The 13900-nt window shown below is 41.8% G+C and overlaps 1 protein-coding gene across 1 annotated transcript in view; it reads left to right on the forward strand.

Annotated features, from left to right (window-relative positions):
- The first annotated feature begins 1509 nt into the window (after positions 1–1509).
- The window catches only part of LOC121959851 (potassium/sodium hyperpolarization-activated cyclic nucleotide-gated channel 1), an 82571-nt gene continuing 70180 nt past the window's right edge, over positions 1510–13900 (forward strand). Inside the window, exons 1-2 of the mRNA XM_042509368.1 lie at positions 1510–2074; positions 9995–10418. Of these exons, the coding sequence (XP_042365302.1) occupies positions 1719–2074; positions 9995–10418 (780 nt within the window). The 5' untranslated portion in view covers positions 1510–1718. The remainder of the gene's footprint in view (positions 2075–9994; positions 10419–13900) is intronic.

The raw sequence follows: 13900 nt of genomic DNA on the forward strand, positions 1-13900 counted from the left end.
ACAGCTTATTCTCAGCTAACAAAAACACCACAGCTCTTATTTTCAGATGATTATGAACTAAAGAAAACATTGTGATGATTATTATATATCATTTCTGCCAAAAGTAGCCTACATTATTGTGCACTTGCATACTTTTAGCCAACTTAAGTAACATTTTGAAAGCAGGACTTAAACTTACAGAGTATTTTTACAGTGTGGGATTAGGGATTGTACTTTATTTATTTGAGTAGGGAAGGGGCGGTGACAGTGACTTTTACATAAGAAACCTTTATTTTAAAACAGTGCACAGATGGCTGCTTTATGTTATCCCTTTAAAATCTGAATCGACATCAGTTTTCTTGCGCTGCATTCAGACACCTTTCACAAGCTAATTAACCCTTTAAAACCTGAACAAATTGGTTTTGAAAATATGGGAAAAATAGTAAATAAGCAACTTTGCAAGAAATCAGTAAAAGGTGACAAGAAAATGACTTGAAAATTAGTTTTTGGGGGGAGAATTATTGGAAAATTATCAAAAAGCCAGGGAAAAACATCCACTTTATTTATATTTATTATAGTTTTAGAATTTAAGTTATGTCATGGAAAAAATGTATAAATATATACATGTATTTTTTTATTTTCACCGCTTTGTTTTTTTAAAAATATTTTACTTGTAACTTTTTATTAAAGTATTTATTGTTAATTTTGGGCAAATTCTCCTTAGGTTGCTCATGGCCTTCTCTTGGTGTTTTTGAGAGAAATCAAACCAGTCTGCTCAGGTTTCAAAGGGTTAATATTAAATGTCAGAACAGAGAAACTACCTTTTTTGATTTAAAAAATAATTGTCAATGCTTTGGGAGTACTTTATCATCCCCAAATGTATCCGTCATGACCCCCCCTTTTTTTTAAACACACTACCTGATTAAGTCTTCTCTAAAATGCACCATACAGATGATTTCATTTGTTGCATATTGTCTCCTTTGAATGCATAATGAAGCTCAGGTTGCTGGTATGCGAACAAGTGCTTGTTGCAACTATAGACAGCACAGTGCAGTCAGCGCGTCCGCGCTCTAAATGTTGGATCATATCTGCAACACCTTAAAAGGTGTGATTTCCACAAGATGTTGTACTAGTTTTCTCATATGACCAGTGGAACTACGATCACACCGACATCACAATCTGCTTCACCGTGTTGTCTTCTATTATCACTCCTCAGTGGGAAACAGACCTGCCGCCAGTCGAGCCACAGGAGGCACACATGCTGTCAATTCATTACAAAAACGCACGTCTTCATTAAGTTGGTATAGCATTCGCCGCGCTCCTATAATGTCTGTTCCCTCCCTCCATGTGTGATGCTGGTGGGAGAGGAGGGGAGAGGTGACGGAGGGGGGCTATCATGAGCCACATTATGTAAATAAGGTGCAGGGGCATGTGCCAGTTAAACCGCAGTGCCGTGCGAAGTGAGACAGAAGCAGAGGCTTTGGACGGTTGAAGCCGGGGCCGTCGGTAGATGGCGGTAACCCAAGAAACCTGATCCACAGGGCTCTCGGGCACTCTGTCTCAGTTTGCAGCACTCGCACTGAAGGCAGAGGAGCTGAACAGTTTGAAGGACATAATAAGAAAAAGAGAGAAAGCCCAGGAGAGCTCACGGCGGCTCCTCTCGAGTTTTGCGCGCAGCCCTCCTTAGCAGGAGACGGAAACCTTTGCCAGCAAGAAAAAACGGGAAAACTAAAAACGCCATGGAAGACAAATCTAATTCGTTCTCCAGCAACAAGGAGGAGAAGGCGGATGGGAATAATGTTTTTCAGAGGCAAGACTCGATACAGAAAAATAACACGGGGAGCCAGAACATGAAGGACCACGGCAACTCAGTGGGCTTCAAGGGGGAGCGGGAAGAGGCCATGGTCGGTTTTGACGATCTGGAGGGGGCGGCCAGGCAACATGGTTTTATGCAGAGGCAATTTGGGGCCATGATGCAGCCCGGAGTCAATAAGTTCTCCTTGCGTATGTTCGGCAGTCAGAAAGCCGTGGAGAAAGAGCAGGAGAGGGTGCAAACGGCCGGATACTGGATCATTCATCCATATAGCGATTTTAGGTAAGGGCTGGAAAAGACACCTGCTCACCCTCCCCTCCCTTTTTCACCCACCCCTCCCGTCACCCGAGGGTCTGCAAGCTATACACTTTCACACATAACGCTCTGTCATCGGCACAGCCTGCCCCGAAGCGCTAATCTACCTCTGTATTTAGGCAATCAGGCAGGCTGAAGGCTTCACTGACTCAAAATGTGCTCAGTGAGTGTGTGTGTTTCATTGCGGCATTTTTGTTATAATAGAGAGGCACGCATTTAAAGCAAAAGGTGTATCAGTGAGATGTCCTTGGAAAAAGCATGGTGAATGTCATGATTTAAAAAAACACCTTTTCCACCCCCGATTGCTTCGCAATGACAGCACAGTGGCAGGTTCCTCATTGCGACATATTCGACTCGTGCAGGGGCGACAGTACCTGGACACAACGTGACAATGCCACTGCAGCATCACGGTTGTAAACATTTCATTGTAGGCGGCGGTATAAGACGACGGGCCTGTGTGGCAAAAAAAAAAAAAAAAAAAATGCACAGAATGCGGTAAGATCGTGCAGGGGAGCGATTAAAGAGAAAATGGCCGTGTTTTTGAATTAATCAGTCAAAACTGATCATGCAAACAGCTGACTGGTGATGAATGAGTGATGTGTTTTTGAGGGAGATGATGTGATGGAATGTGTTTGTTTTAGAGGCGATCATGCCACGCTTCCTCCTTTGGCATGCAGCAAATGCCACAGTGACATGGTTTTTGATATTCATACATATTTACCTCTTAACATGGTTTGTCTGGAGGTAAGCAGGGGTGTCATAGTGGAGGGAATGGGGCTGATTTCCCTGGGTCCCAATGGGAGGAGGACCCTTAAAGAGCCTGGAATGAAAACTTTGGTTTTGTTTGCATTTTGTTTTTAAATATTTCTAAGTAATTAGTGCCAAAACTAAATTAAAAATTTCTAAATAAAGGGCACCCAGTTGCTTACCTGTATAGTGGGGCCCCATGTACTGAGGTTGTGTCCTAGCTGCAGTAGCCACGGGTCTGACTCCAACCTGCAGCTCTTTGCTGAATGTCATCCCCTCTTTCGCCCCCTTTCATGCTTAAACTGTCCTGTCCTAAAAGAGAAAGAAAAAAACTGACTGTGAAAAAACAAATCAAAACATGGGAGGAATATATAAATTGAGAGGAAGGGCGGGGTGCCCACAGAGACTGCTTATGCTAGGGGGCCAGAATCTGGTGCCCCTGGCTGTAAGGGAAAACACAGTAAAGACTGCCTGATAAAACCCCACATTATTACACATGTATGGTCAGCAGTGTTGCAAATGAACTCAGCCACTGAGTTCAGACAAACTGCTTCTAATTTGCCTTAATTTGTGTCACATTTCTGGCACACTGTGTTCAAATGGTAAACAAATGAGATCAGGTACAGCCAGGACCTGTTCTTCACAAGCTGCGTGTTTACAGTTCACCACTCAACCAATTAAGCATCTCATCTGGCCCAGTCTCTGCACCAGTGTCCCCTGGCACAGCTTGATGGTGACAATCATCCGCCGTTTTCCATTGAAGCTACATGTAACTTGCCAGGACACGTTGATCCCTCTCCGCCTTCAACACCGGAGCTGTCCGTGGTCCTGAACTCAGAGACAGGCCTGAGTTTGCAGCGCTCTTGTTTCCCTCAGCTTTTATGCTGCTGCTGCTGATTCAGAGCTGCTGTAGTCTGCAGCTGAGTAGCTTTGCATCGCTGTTATTGATAAACAGTGATTTTAATGTGACAATAAACACATCACGTTAGCTCTAAAGTGCACTTACCATATAATCACATAAAGAATAATGCTAACTAGGATATTCTGCACTCACCCACACAGGGACACTGGCATATGCACATGCCCATGTGCTCACGCAGATGTACAATGATGGTGGGCAAGGATTAGTAGCACAACACAACAGTCAATGAGCTTAGCAATCTCTGAAAACAATTATGTAAGGAGATTGACCCCCCCGTTTGCAAGATGGCCAAACCTGAACAATCCTGTGATATGCATACCTTTTGCACAGCTGGCATTGAATTAGTTGTCTTAAGGCTGTATTTTTGATCTACTGTATGCTGAACTTTTTTGAAAGAGATGGCAAAATTAGGAGGAAAGAAGCTCAAAAATGGGAAATAATGTTATTGTAGTAGACAAACAGCATGTTGTGGGGATTTTGCAATTTAATTTCTGCTCAGGGAGATCGGTCTGTTATTTCACTAACTCAGCCCCCTAAGGTTCCTAGCTTGTGACATTTTCCAAAGGGCGTTTTTTTTTCCATAGGAAGTCCTTGTCCTCTAGCCAGTTTAAAGACACAACTCCTTTATGCCAGTGTCATTGCCTCGTAGCTTGTAATTTGAGTTTATATCCCATTGTTTAAAAAACACCTCTCACGCTGGTGAATAAATGATGGAAGTGCAAGGGTACACTTTGTTTGGCAGCACCTCTTGTTCTGTAGCTTAAAAGCTAATCTAGTTCTCCACTGATTATTTTTTGTTTGCTACAGAAGTGTGTATCACTATCATCGTTATATATTAAATATTTTCTCTCCTCTATTACTTTCTATAATGTGGAAAAACTTTGTTTGACCAAAAAGAGAAAACCCTGTATGGTCTTTTAATGAAACTCTTACGTAAGTACAGCCTATGAATGACACCACTATTCACACAGGCTTTATATCGCTTTGTGGGAGTGTTTGAAACTCAATATCCAACTTATTCTTTGTACACAGTGGCTGCTTAAAGATTAATGGCCGGTTAGTAATATTCATTATTCATAGATTTTTAGAGAGGGCCCCATGCATGGCCTCATACACCTCAGGTTATGCTAAGGAGAGGCCTTTGTCATAGCCTGAAAGACTCTCTGTGTTGTTTTGAAGAGGGTGCCTGTTTGGCCAAGACCATGGCCATATTTTTACTTGCCGTTTAATTTGTTACCTAGAATATATCACGCAGAAAATGAAGGGCCGTTTCTTTTATGGCAACCTCTCAACGTTGCCCCAAAATTACATGTTTTCTCTCAATTTTAGGATCCAGTATGGAACATTTAACATATTGCCCGCCAAGAGATGGATCTACAGAGAATGATAGTTGGTTGATGATCCGTACAGTCAGAGATGACTTTGACCTCCATTTATGTGATCTGAAATCCCATTTTTCTCCCTGTATACATCAGCTCTTGTAGCATGCTGTACTCATCACATTGCAGACTGGACAGGGTCAGGCTCTCCTGAGTATGCTTGTATGGGGTTCCCTGTGTTGCTTGGCAGGAGTGATCTGGCATTGATTATGATGGAGTGCTTGTTGTAGGGAGGAAACCTACGAAAAGAAATGAGTTGGCTTGATTTTGAGCAGGGTTGTTTGGCTGGTCCTTTGATCTACAGCAGGGGTAGTCACGACTCTATGATCATTGGTGCTGCATGCTTTGGGGTTCTTCAGCTCCAATATCATGTTTTTATAGGTCCAACAAGCTATAAAAGTCGCAAATCAGCTTTTGGTCTAAGAACTTTAATGGCTTTTTGTTTTTTTGTTTTGTCTGAAAGGTTTTTTCTGTGCTATATTGGGGCGATGCTTTTTAAAATGGGTTCATACAAGGTGCATACATCTGGCAGAGGACCCAATGCTGTGTCTGCAGTGTTATTGCAGAGCCTGCTGTGTTTGGAGAAAACGATCCAGTGATCGCAGCTCCCACCTCAATCAATCAGAGCAGCAGTTTGTTGGTGTCTTCTAGAGCAGGTTGACAAATTGAAGGACTCAGCAAAAGAAATGACTAGTGGTAGTGCAGGGTGCAGAGCTCATCTGGATGTGAATTCATAGCTGCAGGTGCACCAACAGAGCTGCTGAGCCTGAAACCAAGAGTTTGACTGGTGTCTGAGTGCATTGCTAAAATAGGAGCTGCATTCACAGTTGGGCGCACATGCTCTTAGCTACTGGTTTAACTGGAGCTGGGTGCATTTTAGAGTTAAAGCATTGAAGCAAGAGCTTAATACAGTGATGTTGTAAGAGCTGGGTGCAGTCTGAGCTGTCATTAGTGCTGACTGCATTGCCACACTTTGGGACTGGCACTTTAAAAAGAAAGTGAGCAACTCACTTAGCATTCAAACACCTGACATTCTTTTTGTTTTTTTAGGATTTTGTTTACTCTTTAACTAAGTAAACAACTTCTCTCTAATGCAGCATGTTTTGTTGTGTCCCCATCTATAGTTTGTAATTCAAGGAGTGAAACACAATGTTTTATTCATGAGATAAGTGGGTGTCTTAGAGGTCGTGCACAGTATAAATGCTTCCTACACATGCCATGAGGAGACAGAAATATCTTGAAGAAGTGGGCACTTTGTGGGCTTTTGACATATTAATATGAGTGGAAAACATCACACATTTAAATAGAAAAACAGAAATTTCACAGATGCCATGAAAGAATTTGTGAGTGGTATAAGGATCTTTCTGATTTTCCTTTTAAACCGTCACAGATTTTTTGTAGCAATTAATTTAATACCGTATTGTGTTAATACTCTATTAATACTCTCTCTTAATACTCTATTTTTAGTATTTGAAAAAGTAGTTTTGATCAAAGCAGTGCTGTTACGCACATTATTGTATAAATCAATTTATTTTAGACCATGAACTTTGACTTTTTGACCTCGATTACACCTGGCATTAACATGTATTCTGGCTGACTGACAGCTTTGAGTAGGGGTGTGAATGCACCCAGACCAGATTCAGAGGTGGGCTGGGACCCATATGACCACATTCTTTCAACATTGTGTATGCTCATGTGTCCTGGGCCACATTAGAGGAATGCCTAATCAGCTGATGTTCTTGCTTATTTGATTCCCTGACGATATTGAGCAAACTGTCTGTTGTTGTCGTTACATAGGATGCGACACTGATGGACTATCTCTGGATCCACTCTCCATCTGGCGAATGGTCACTTTAATGTCTGCTGGGGGTTTCATGAGCTAACAGAGCAGCATTTGCTAGACAGTCCCAACAAATTTACATCGTCACCTTCATGGCTTGACTTCTGTCATTAAAATTATTATCAGTCATCAGTCACCCGTTATCCCTAGTGCAAAGCTCACACTCCTGCAGCAGTAATGCCTCATTTTATTTTGTGCAGCAGTTCCGCAGAGTTCCAGACATGGTGAATGTGCACCAGGCACCATGGTCGCTGCAGAAGTTTTATTTGACAGATCGGAACCAGTTCTGGTCCCAACATGCATGTGTGAAATTACATGCTACTAGCAATCTATGCATTGAGACACAGCAGCAAAAGTAGAAATTGGGTATAACACTGCACAGTGTACTGTAGTATGTCCCCTCAATGAAAACAAATAGATTGGCGTTGAAGTGTGCACATACCAAGGCAAACCCACAGCTGGTTTGAAACATTTAGTCTTTGCAAATGTGTGTATATTTTCGCATATAGAGTGGGGACGAGAGAGTGGATCAAAAGTGGTCACTTGTGGAGACAAGCTCTAATGCCAGGTATGAAGAGACAAACTAAGAGCTGTCTACTTGTGAATGAATCACTCAGGACACATTTAAATAGCAGGTGTAAACAGGCTCTTTGAGATCTTGATTTTTAACTTCCCCTTTTATTTTTCTTTAAACAACTCCCAAAGTAAAGTAATATATGTTTTCTACAATGATCACTCAAAATATCTAACCATGGTTTATTTTTATTTTTGTTCTTGTTCACATCAGAAAGGACTAGTTTTTTTCAGTGTGTGTTGTTATGAATCTGTTGAAAAGATTAATCACTGCAGATGTCTTTACTACAGCCTCTCATTAAACAGTTAAATATAAATAAAAAGAATAACTCATACCTCACACATGCACCGCATGGACATTATCCTTCCGTGTAGACTGAAGTGGTAGCAGTAAACTGAAAGGTTGACAGTAGTGTGTGTGTGTAGTCAAAATGGTATGATTTATGGTTTTTGTGGTTATTAGCTAAGTTGAACACATTGTGACTCATTGTGATTGTTGCATAAGTAGATTTCTACCCTTAAAACTTGAGAGGAGTGAATAGCATCAAATAAACCAAAGTGCATCATGTTCTGTTTTTTGATGTCCCACTCAAGGTGTTAAGTTGAGGCTCTCTATATGAAGAGTCCACTCCACAGGCCCCAGTTCAATGCCTGCTGGTGTAAAAATACCTATGGTGGATATTATGAACCACCTAGATGACCGCTGTTTAGTTGAAGTGAAGACAATTATCGGACACATGATCTGTGGATATTTATAAAGCCAAGGCCCCGTCTTAATTCATTCAAACGGATCCATTACCGGGTGGCCAGCCAGACAGGCAGCCTGCCAACCAGCCAGCCAGTCCATTTTCATCTTCAACAGCAGCAATGGGCAGGCAGCAAGGTAGAGCAGAGGCAGGCTGGGATGGCGTCAGCGGAGAGTTTTTAGCACGAGATAGGATTCCTGAAAGCATCTATTTTCATTCACGGTTGCCCAGCCTTTATCGAGGCCCAGGACACTTCGTGAAAAGAGCGGGTGCTGATGAATCACTTCTGGCTCTGTTCATCACAAGACAGAGGGCAGGGACATTAACACAGCCAGGAAGGATGAGAGGGTCTCTTTCTACTGGGGCCCTGAATACATATAGCAAGGGCCAGCAGCATATTTCCTGATGTCCTTGAATCATAATCAGGTTTGGGCCCTGACAAAAGACTAAGAAGAGGTTGAGGTAGCAATACAAACATGAGGCTGTCAGAGTTGGTCCTTATGTTTCTTACTTCCCTTTGTAGGATAGCACATGAGAACCAAAGACCCTCTGCACATCCACAGACCTCAGTTTTTAAAGAATTTCCCATGAAAATTGTTAATTGTTAAGACACTGTGGCAACCTGATGTTTAAAGTTCCATTACAGGAAAAAAGTCAGACAACAATAACAACCCCAACATTGTTGTTTAGCCACGTTTGCTCAAGGAGTCTTGGTTGGTTGGTCAGTCCCCCAATATGTACCAGAAATATCTCCACACATATAGGATAGATTGCTGTGAAATGTTGTAGTCATAGTCTCTGGAGGTTGAATCGTGCTGGTTTAGCAACCCCCTGACTTTTGCTGTTGTGCTGTCACAAAGTTGATATTTGTGAATTTGGTATAAAACAGGCCTAAAACCTCATAATTTCTTTCCAAGCCCCAGCCCAAGCCCGTGCCATGGTAGCAGTTTTGGGCCCCAAGCCTGATTAAAAATCTGAATTTTCAGTGTAAAAAACAAAAAACAAACAAAAAAATATAAACAAATATAAATACAAAACACTTATTACAAGCTAGAGCCCAACTAAAGACTCACTCACTCTGGAATCAACTGGTACATTTGTAAATTCGGGTTACTGTTGGAATGCGTTGGTTTGTTCAGAGCACCACACCCCCGGAGGGGCAAAACGTACCCTGGAGATGTAGCAGCAGATCACCAAATGAAGTGAGAGTGAGATCTTGACCCCAGAGGCTTAACTGCGTTAAATTATGTAGAAATAAAATGCTTAAATACCAGTAAACCTACGCATCGGGCCAATTGGGTTCGAGTAGAGTATCAAAGCTCTAGACCAAAAATCTGAAAAACTAATATCATTACCGTCATCCTCAGGTGAACTTTGCATTTACTGCTAATTAGCAATGATAGCGTGCTAGCTTGTTAAGCATAAATGCTGACATGAGGGTCTATCTCAAAGCACCACTGTGTTTAAGCGATGCCTTGCAGAACTGCTGTATGTTCTTAATTTCCTCTCACTTAAATGCTGTCTCACTCTTACAGCCTGAATGTAGGATTTTGATGTAAAACTGGACTTAAGCATAATACTCTCAAAGTCCCCCCAGTGCAGTCACATCCTTTGGAAATGTGAATGTTTTCCAACATGTTTTCTACCTTGCATTACTGAGTCATATGTGTTGCTTTGCAGGTTCTACTGGGACTTGATAATGCTCATCATGATGATGGGGAATCTAATCATCATTCCTGTGGGAATAACCTTCTTCTCAGAGCAGACTACCACCACCTGGCTGGTCTTCAATGTGGCCTCAGACACCATCTTCCTGGTGGACCTGGTCATGAACTTCAGGACGGGGATCGTCAACGAGGAGAGCTCTGAGATCATCCTCGACCCCAAGGTCATCAAGATGAATTACCTGAAGAGCTGGTTCGTTGTGGACTTCCTCTCCTCCATTCCAGTGGATTATATCTTTTTAATAGTGGAGAAAGGCTTTGACTCGGAGGTATATAAAACAGCTCGTGCCCTGCGAATCGTCCGCTTCACCAAGATCCTCAGTCTTCTGCGTCTGTTGAGACTGTCCCGACTCATCAGATACATACATCAGTGGGAGGAGGTGAGTATATGTGTGTTTGTCTGTGTACATCAGTGAACAGGGAAAAAAATACATAAAGGAGATCCATATAAAAGCAGAGAGCAGTGATGCAGAGTGGTTGTGTAGATGGTGGTTCTCTGGCTGGGTGCTTTTCCTGGCAGCACGGAAACAACCTTGAAAGGTTAATGCACAGATAAAATTGTGCATGTTTAATACTAATAGGTGCTGTCAATCACCGCTGGTCTGACGGCTTATCAGTGGATAACAAGTAGTAGATTCAGTTTCAGCTCATTGATGAGTGAAATTAATTCACCATCAGAAATCAGAAGTAACTGACTCAATTTTTTTTTTTTTTTTTTTGCTTTAGTTCTCACTATATAGTGGATATAATGTATATCGACTCATACTAAAATGTACGCTACTCTTTAACTAAGAGGTAATATGAAGATAATGTTCTACATCCTGAAAGAACTGCTTTCTTAAAGGGAACCTATAATACTTTTCCATATTTTGTGTCTGTTTATAAAGTGTTGCAACAAAGGATGTTCATGTAAACACGGGCAAAACTTCAAATAATAAGGTAAACATATGAAAAAGTAATCCCTGCGAGCAAAATCCTCAGGTTTCCTACCGTTTTTTTCTTGTTTTTGCTTGCTACAACATGAGGTCAGAGTGTGCCAGATGTCTTTATATAGTCATCTGCTCCAGGCACGCTAATGTAGGTGTTGACATTACATAACCTACACATTAAGCTACATGCTAACATCAGGGAAACATGTAAACTCGGTTGCCAATGTTGTTAATTTCTGGCCAATTTCAGATCGTAATCCCGCCAGAACATGTCCAGTTGTGTTTAGGAACTTTTATTGGAGATTTTTCAGATTAAAACGTGCTGCTACTCTCAATTACAGCAATTGCCTGGCCAAGTATAGTGCTAACCTACATGTAGTTACATGCTAAGTCAGGAAAACATGTACACTTGGTTCCCAGTGTTGTAAATTTCTCCCTGATTTTAGATCATATTCCTACTGGAACATGTCAGGTTGTGTTTAGAAGCTTTTATTCATGATTTTTTATAGAAGAAATGGCCGCTATTCTCCATGACACTCATTCTCCAGCTGCAAGTGCACTGCTACATGTTGCTTTATGCTAACACCAAGGGAAATATGTAATCATGGTTGCCAGTCTTGTAAATTTCTCCCCAATTTCAAATGTCCAGTCCTGTTTAGAAGCATTTATTGGTGATTTTTAACAAAAGAATCAGAGATCATTTCCCGGCTCAAAGTACACTGCTACATGTAGCTACATGTTAAGAAAACATATAATCTTTCCGCAATTCCGAGATCGTATTCAAACTGAGACATGTTCGGTTGTGTTTGGCTACAATGATGATGCAGAAATGCTGAGATATGGAAGACCCTTATGTGCTGACCAATCAGAGCAGGCTTTTTTGGGAAGGGCGCTTAAAGAGACAGGTGCTAAAAAGGAGCATTTCAGACAGAGGTGTTCCAGCACAAACAGTTTGAGAAAAATCAAATGTTTTTTTTTTTAACATTAAAGCACGTAAACATGTTCTAGTAAAACCTTAAATACAATCTCAAAATGAGCATAATAGGTCCCCTTTAACGTTTTGTTGGTGTGGTTGCACCTGACGACTCTGTTGGATTTTGTGTGAACATCCACAAGGTTAAATACCACTGGACATAGCCGAGAGCGATACATTATTACCCTCCATCGAGTCATTGCACCCCCTGACTCAGACTGTTTAACCAAGCTCTCCTTCTCCTGGTAACGATTTCATTACTGCAAGATTGTGCTCCTCTGTATCATGACCGAACCATTCCAGCAGATGGATACATTTTACACATCAAGACCCAAAGCACCGGCATTATGTTTGATCTGAAATGTAGTTTAGATAAAATGTGCATGGTTGGCTATAACACCGTTATAGTCGCTATTTTTAATGAGCTAGCTGCTCCCTTTCACCTTGTCCTGAACGTCCTTGCTCCGCAGCTCCCTGTCCATCCCTTATTGTCGGACTTTCCTGTTGTTATCACTGCTGTTAATCCATGCTGTTTGTTACACTGATTGGAGCAAATTGAGCTGTTTTCATGGCTCAACCTGAACTTGGAGTGCACACACTGTATAGTTCAATTATATATCAGTAATAAAAATAGTGTGTTTACTGTATAAAGATGAACCAAAGCATTTACAAGCACACTGGCAGATATAATTTAGTGTAAATAGTACAGTTGTGCAGTGTGTCCAATTCCCAGCCCCCATGCTATGGATCAGTGAACATTTATGGTGCAGGAAAAGATCATCTTTGTGCTGGAGTACCAGTAAGGCAGCACACTTTAATAGTGTTTGTGGTATCTTATATTTTTCTGTCAGTGTATATTGTAAACTGTGTTATTTTACAGTGTAATGTGGCATTTGGAAAAACAAAAGCATTATTCATGCTTCAGCAAAGCATTACTCAAGCTCCAAATGTGGATTTACAGTAAAATACGCACACACACACACACACACACACACACACACACACACACACACACGTTACAAACCATATTCTGAAAGTGAGCACCATATGGATTGCTTGGTGTTATCTTGGCATGCATGCGGAAAGTCGATTATGAATTTCCGATCGGGGCAACACTGTATGTGATATCGCCTTCTAGTTTGCAGCGCTGCATGCAGTGGGAGGATGAGATGGTATGGACCAGGTTAGAAACACAAATAGACGATGCCGCAAGGTTAATGAAAATCTGCAGTGAGAATGCAGGGAGGCGGGCAGTGCAGTATATACAGGGATGTGTCATAATGCTCAGATACAACAGTAGAGCCCTTGGCCCTACACTCTCACTTTGTCTCTCTCATGCTCAGTCATTCCTCTTTGTCTCCAGTCGTCTCTCTGCTTGTCAAACTCTCCCTGCTTGTTTCTTCTTCTCTGGTTCTTCCCCTCTCTCACCCTCCTTTCATGCCTTATTGTACACATTTACTCACGGTGCGTCCTCCTCCTTTAGCACCTTGTCTTTTGTCTACATGTGTCCATTGTATGCTTAAAAATACAGTATAGACCCTGAATACAGTTATTTTGGTGTAACCACATTAAAAAGACACACTGAATAATGGAACAACAGCGAATCAGACACATCCACAGGAGATGTTAGAGGAAAGAAAAGGCACTCGGTGGAAATATTCCCAGCTGTCGTAACATGTTAGGTGTAGGATGCTGGATTAGCGCTTTAATGGGGGGACAAATGCAGTCTCCTGCCGTCATAATGGGTTTCAAGCAGCGAACCATCATTACATCAGCCTTGGGACGGACTCGGTTAGTTATTCAGACAGTGAGCTTCGGCAATAAATCATCTCCCAGCCTGGATGTCCGTCATTCAGTCATCTGTCGTGTGCTCCCTGCCCCCCTCTTTTCACTTTGTCACCATCTCTTCCCTCCATCTGCGAAGTAAAGAGGGCCGTTATTTCATCAGCGTCAGAACTGG

The sequence above is a fragment of the Plectropomus leopardus genome, chromosome 20 (genome assembly GCF_008729295.1).
Source record: "Plectropomus leopardus isolate mb chromosome 20, YSFRI_Pleo_2.0, whole genome shotgun sequence".
Lineage (NCBI taxonomy): Eukaryota > Metazoa > Chordata > Actinopteri > Perciformes > Serranidae > Plectropomus > Plectropomus leopardus.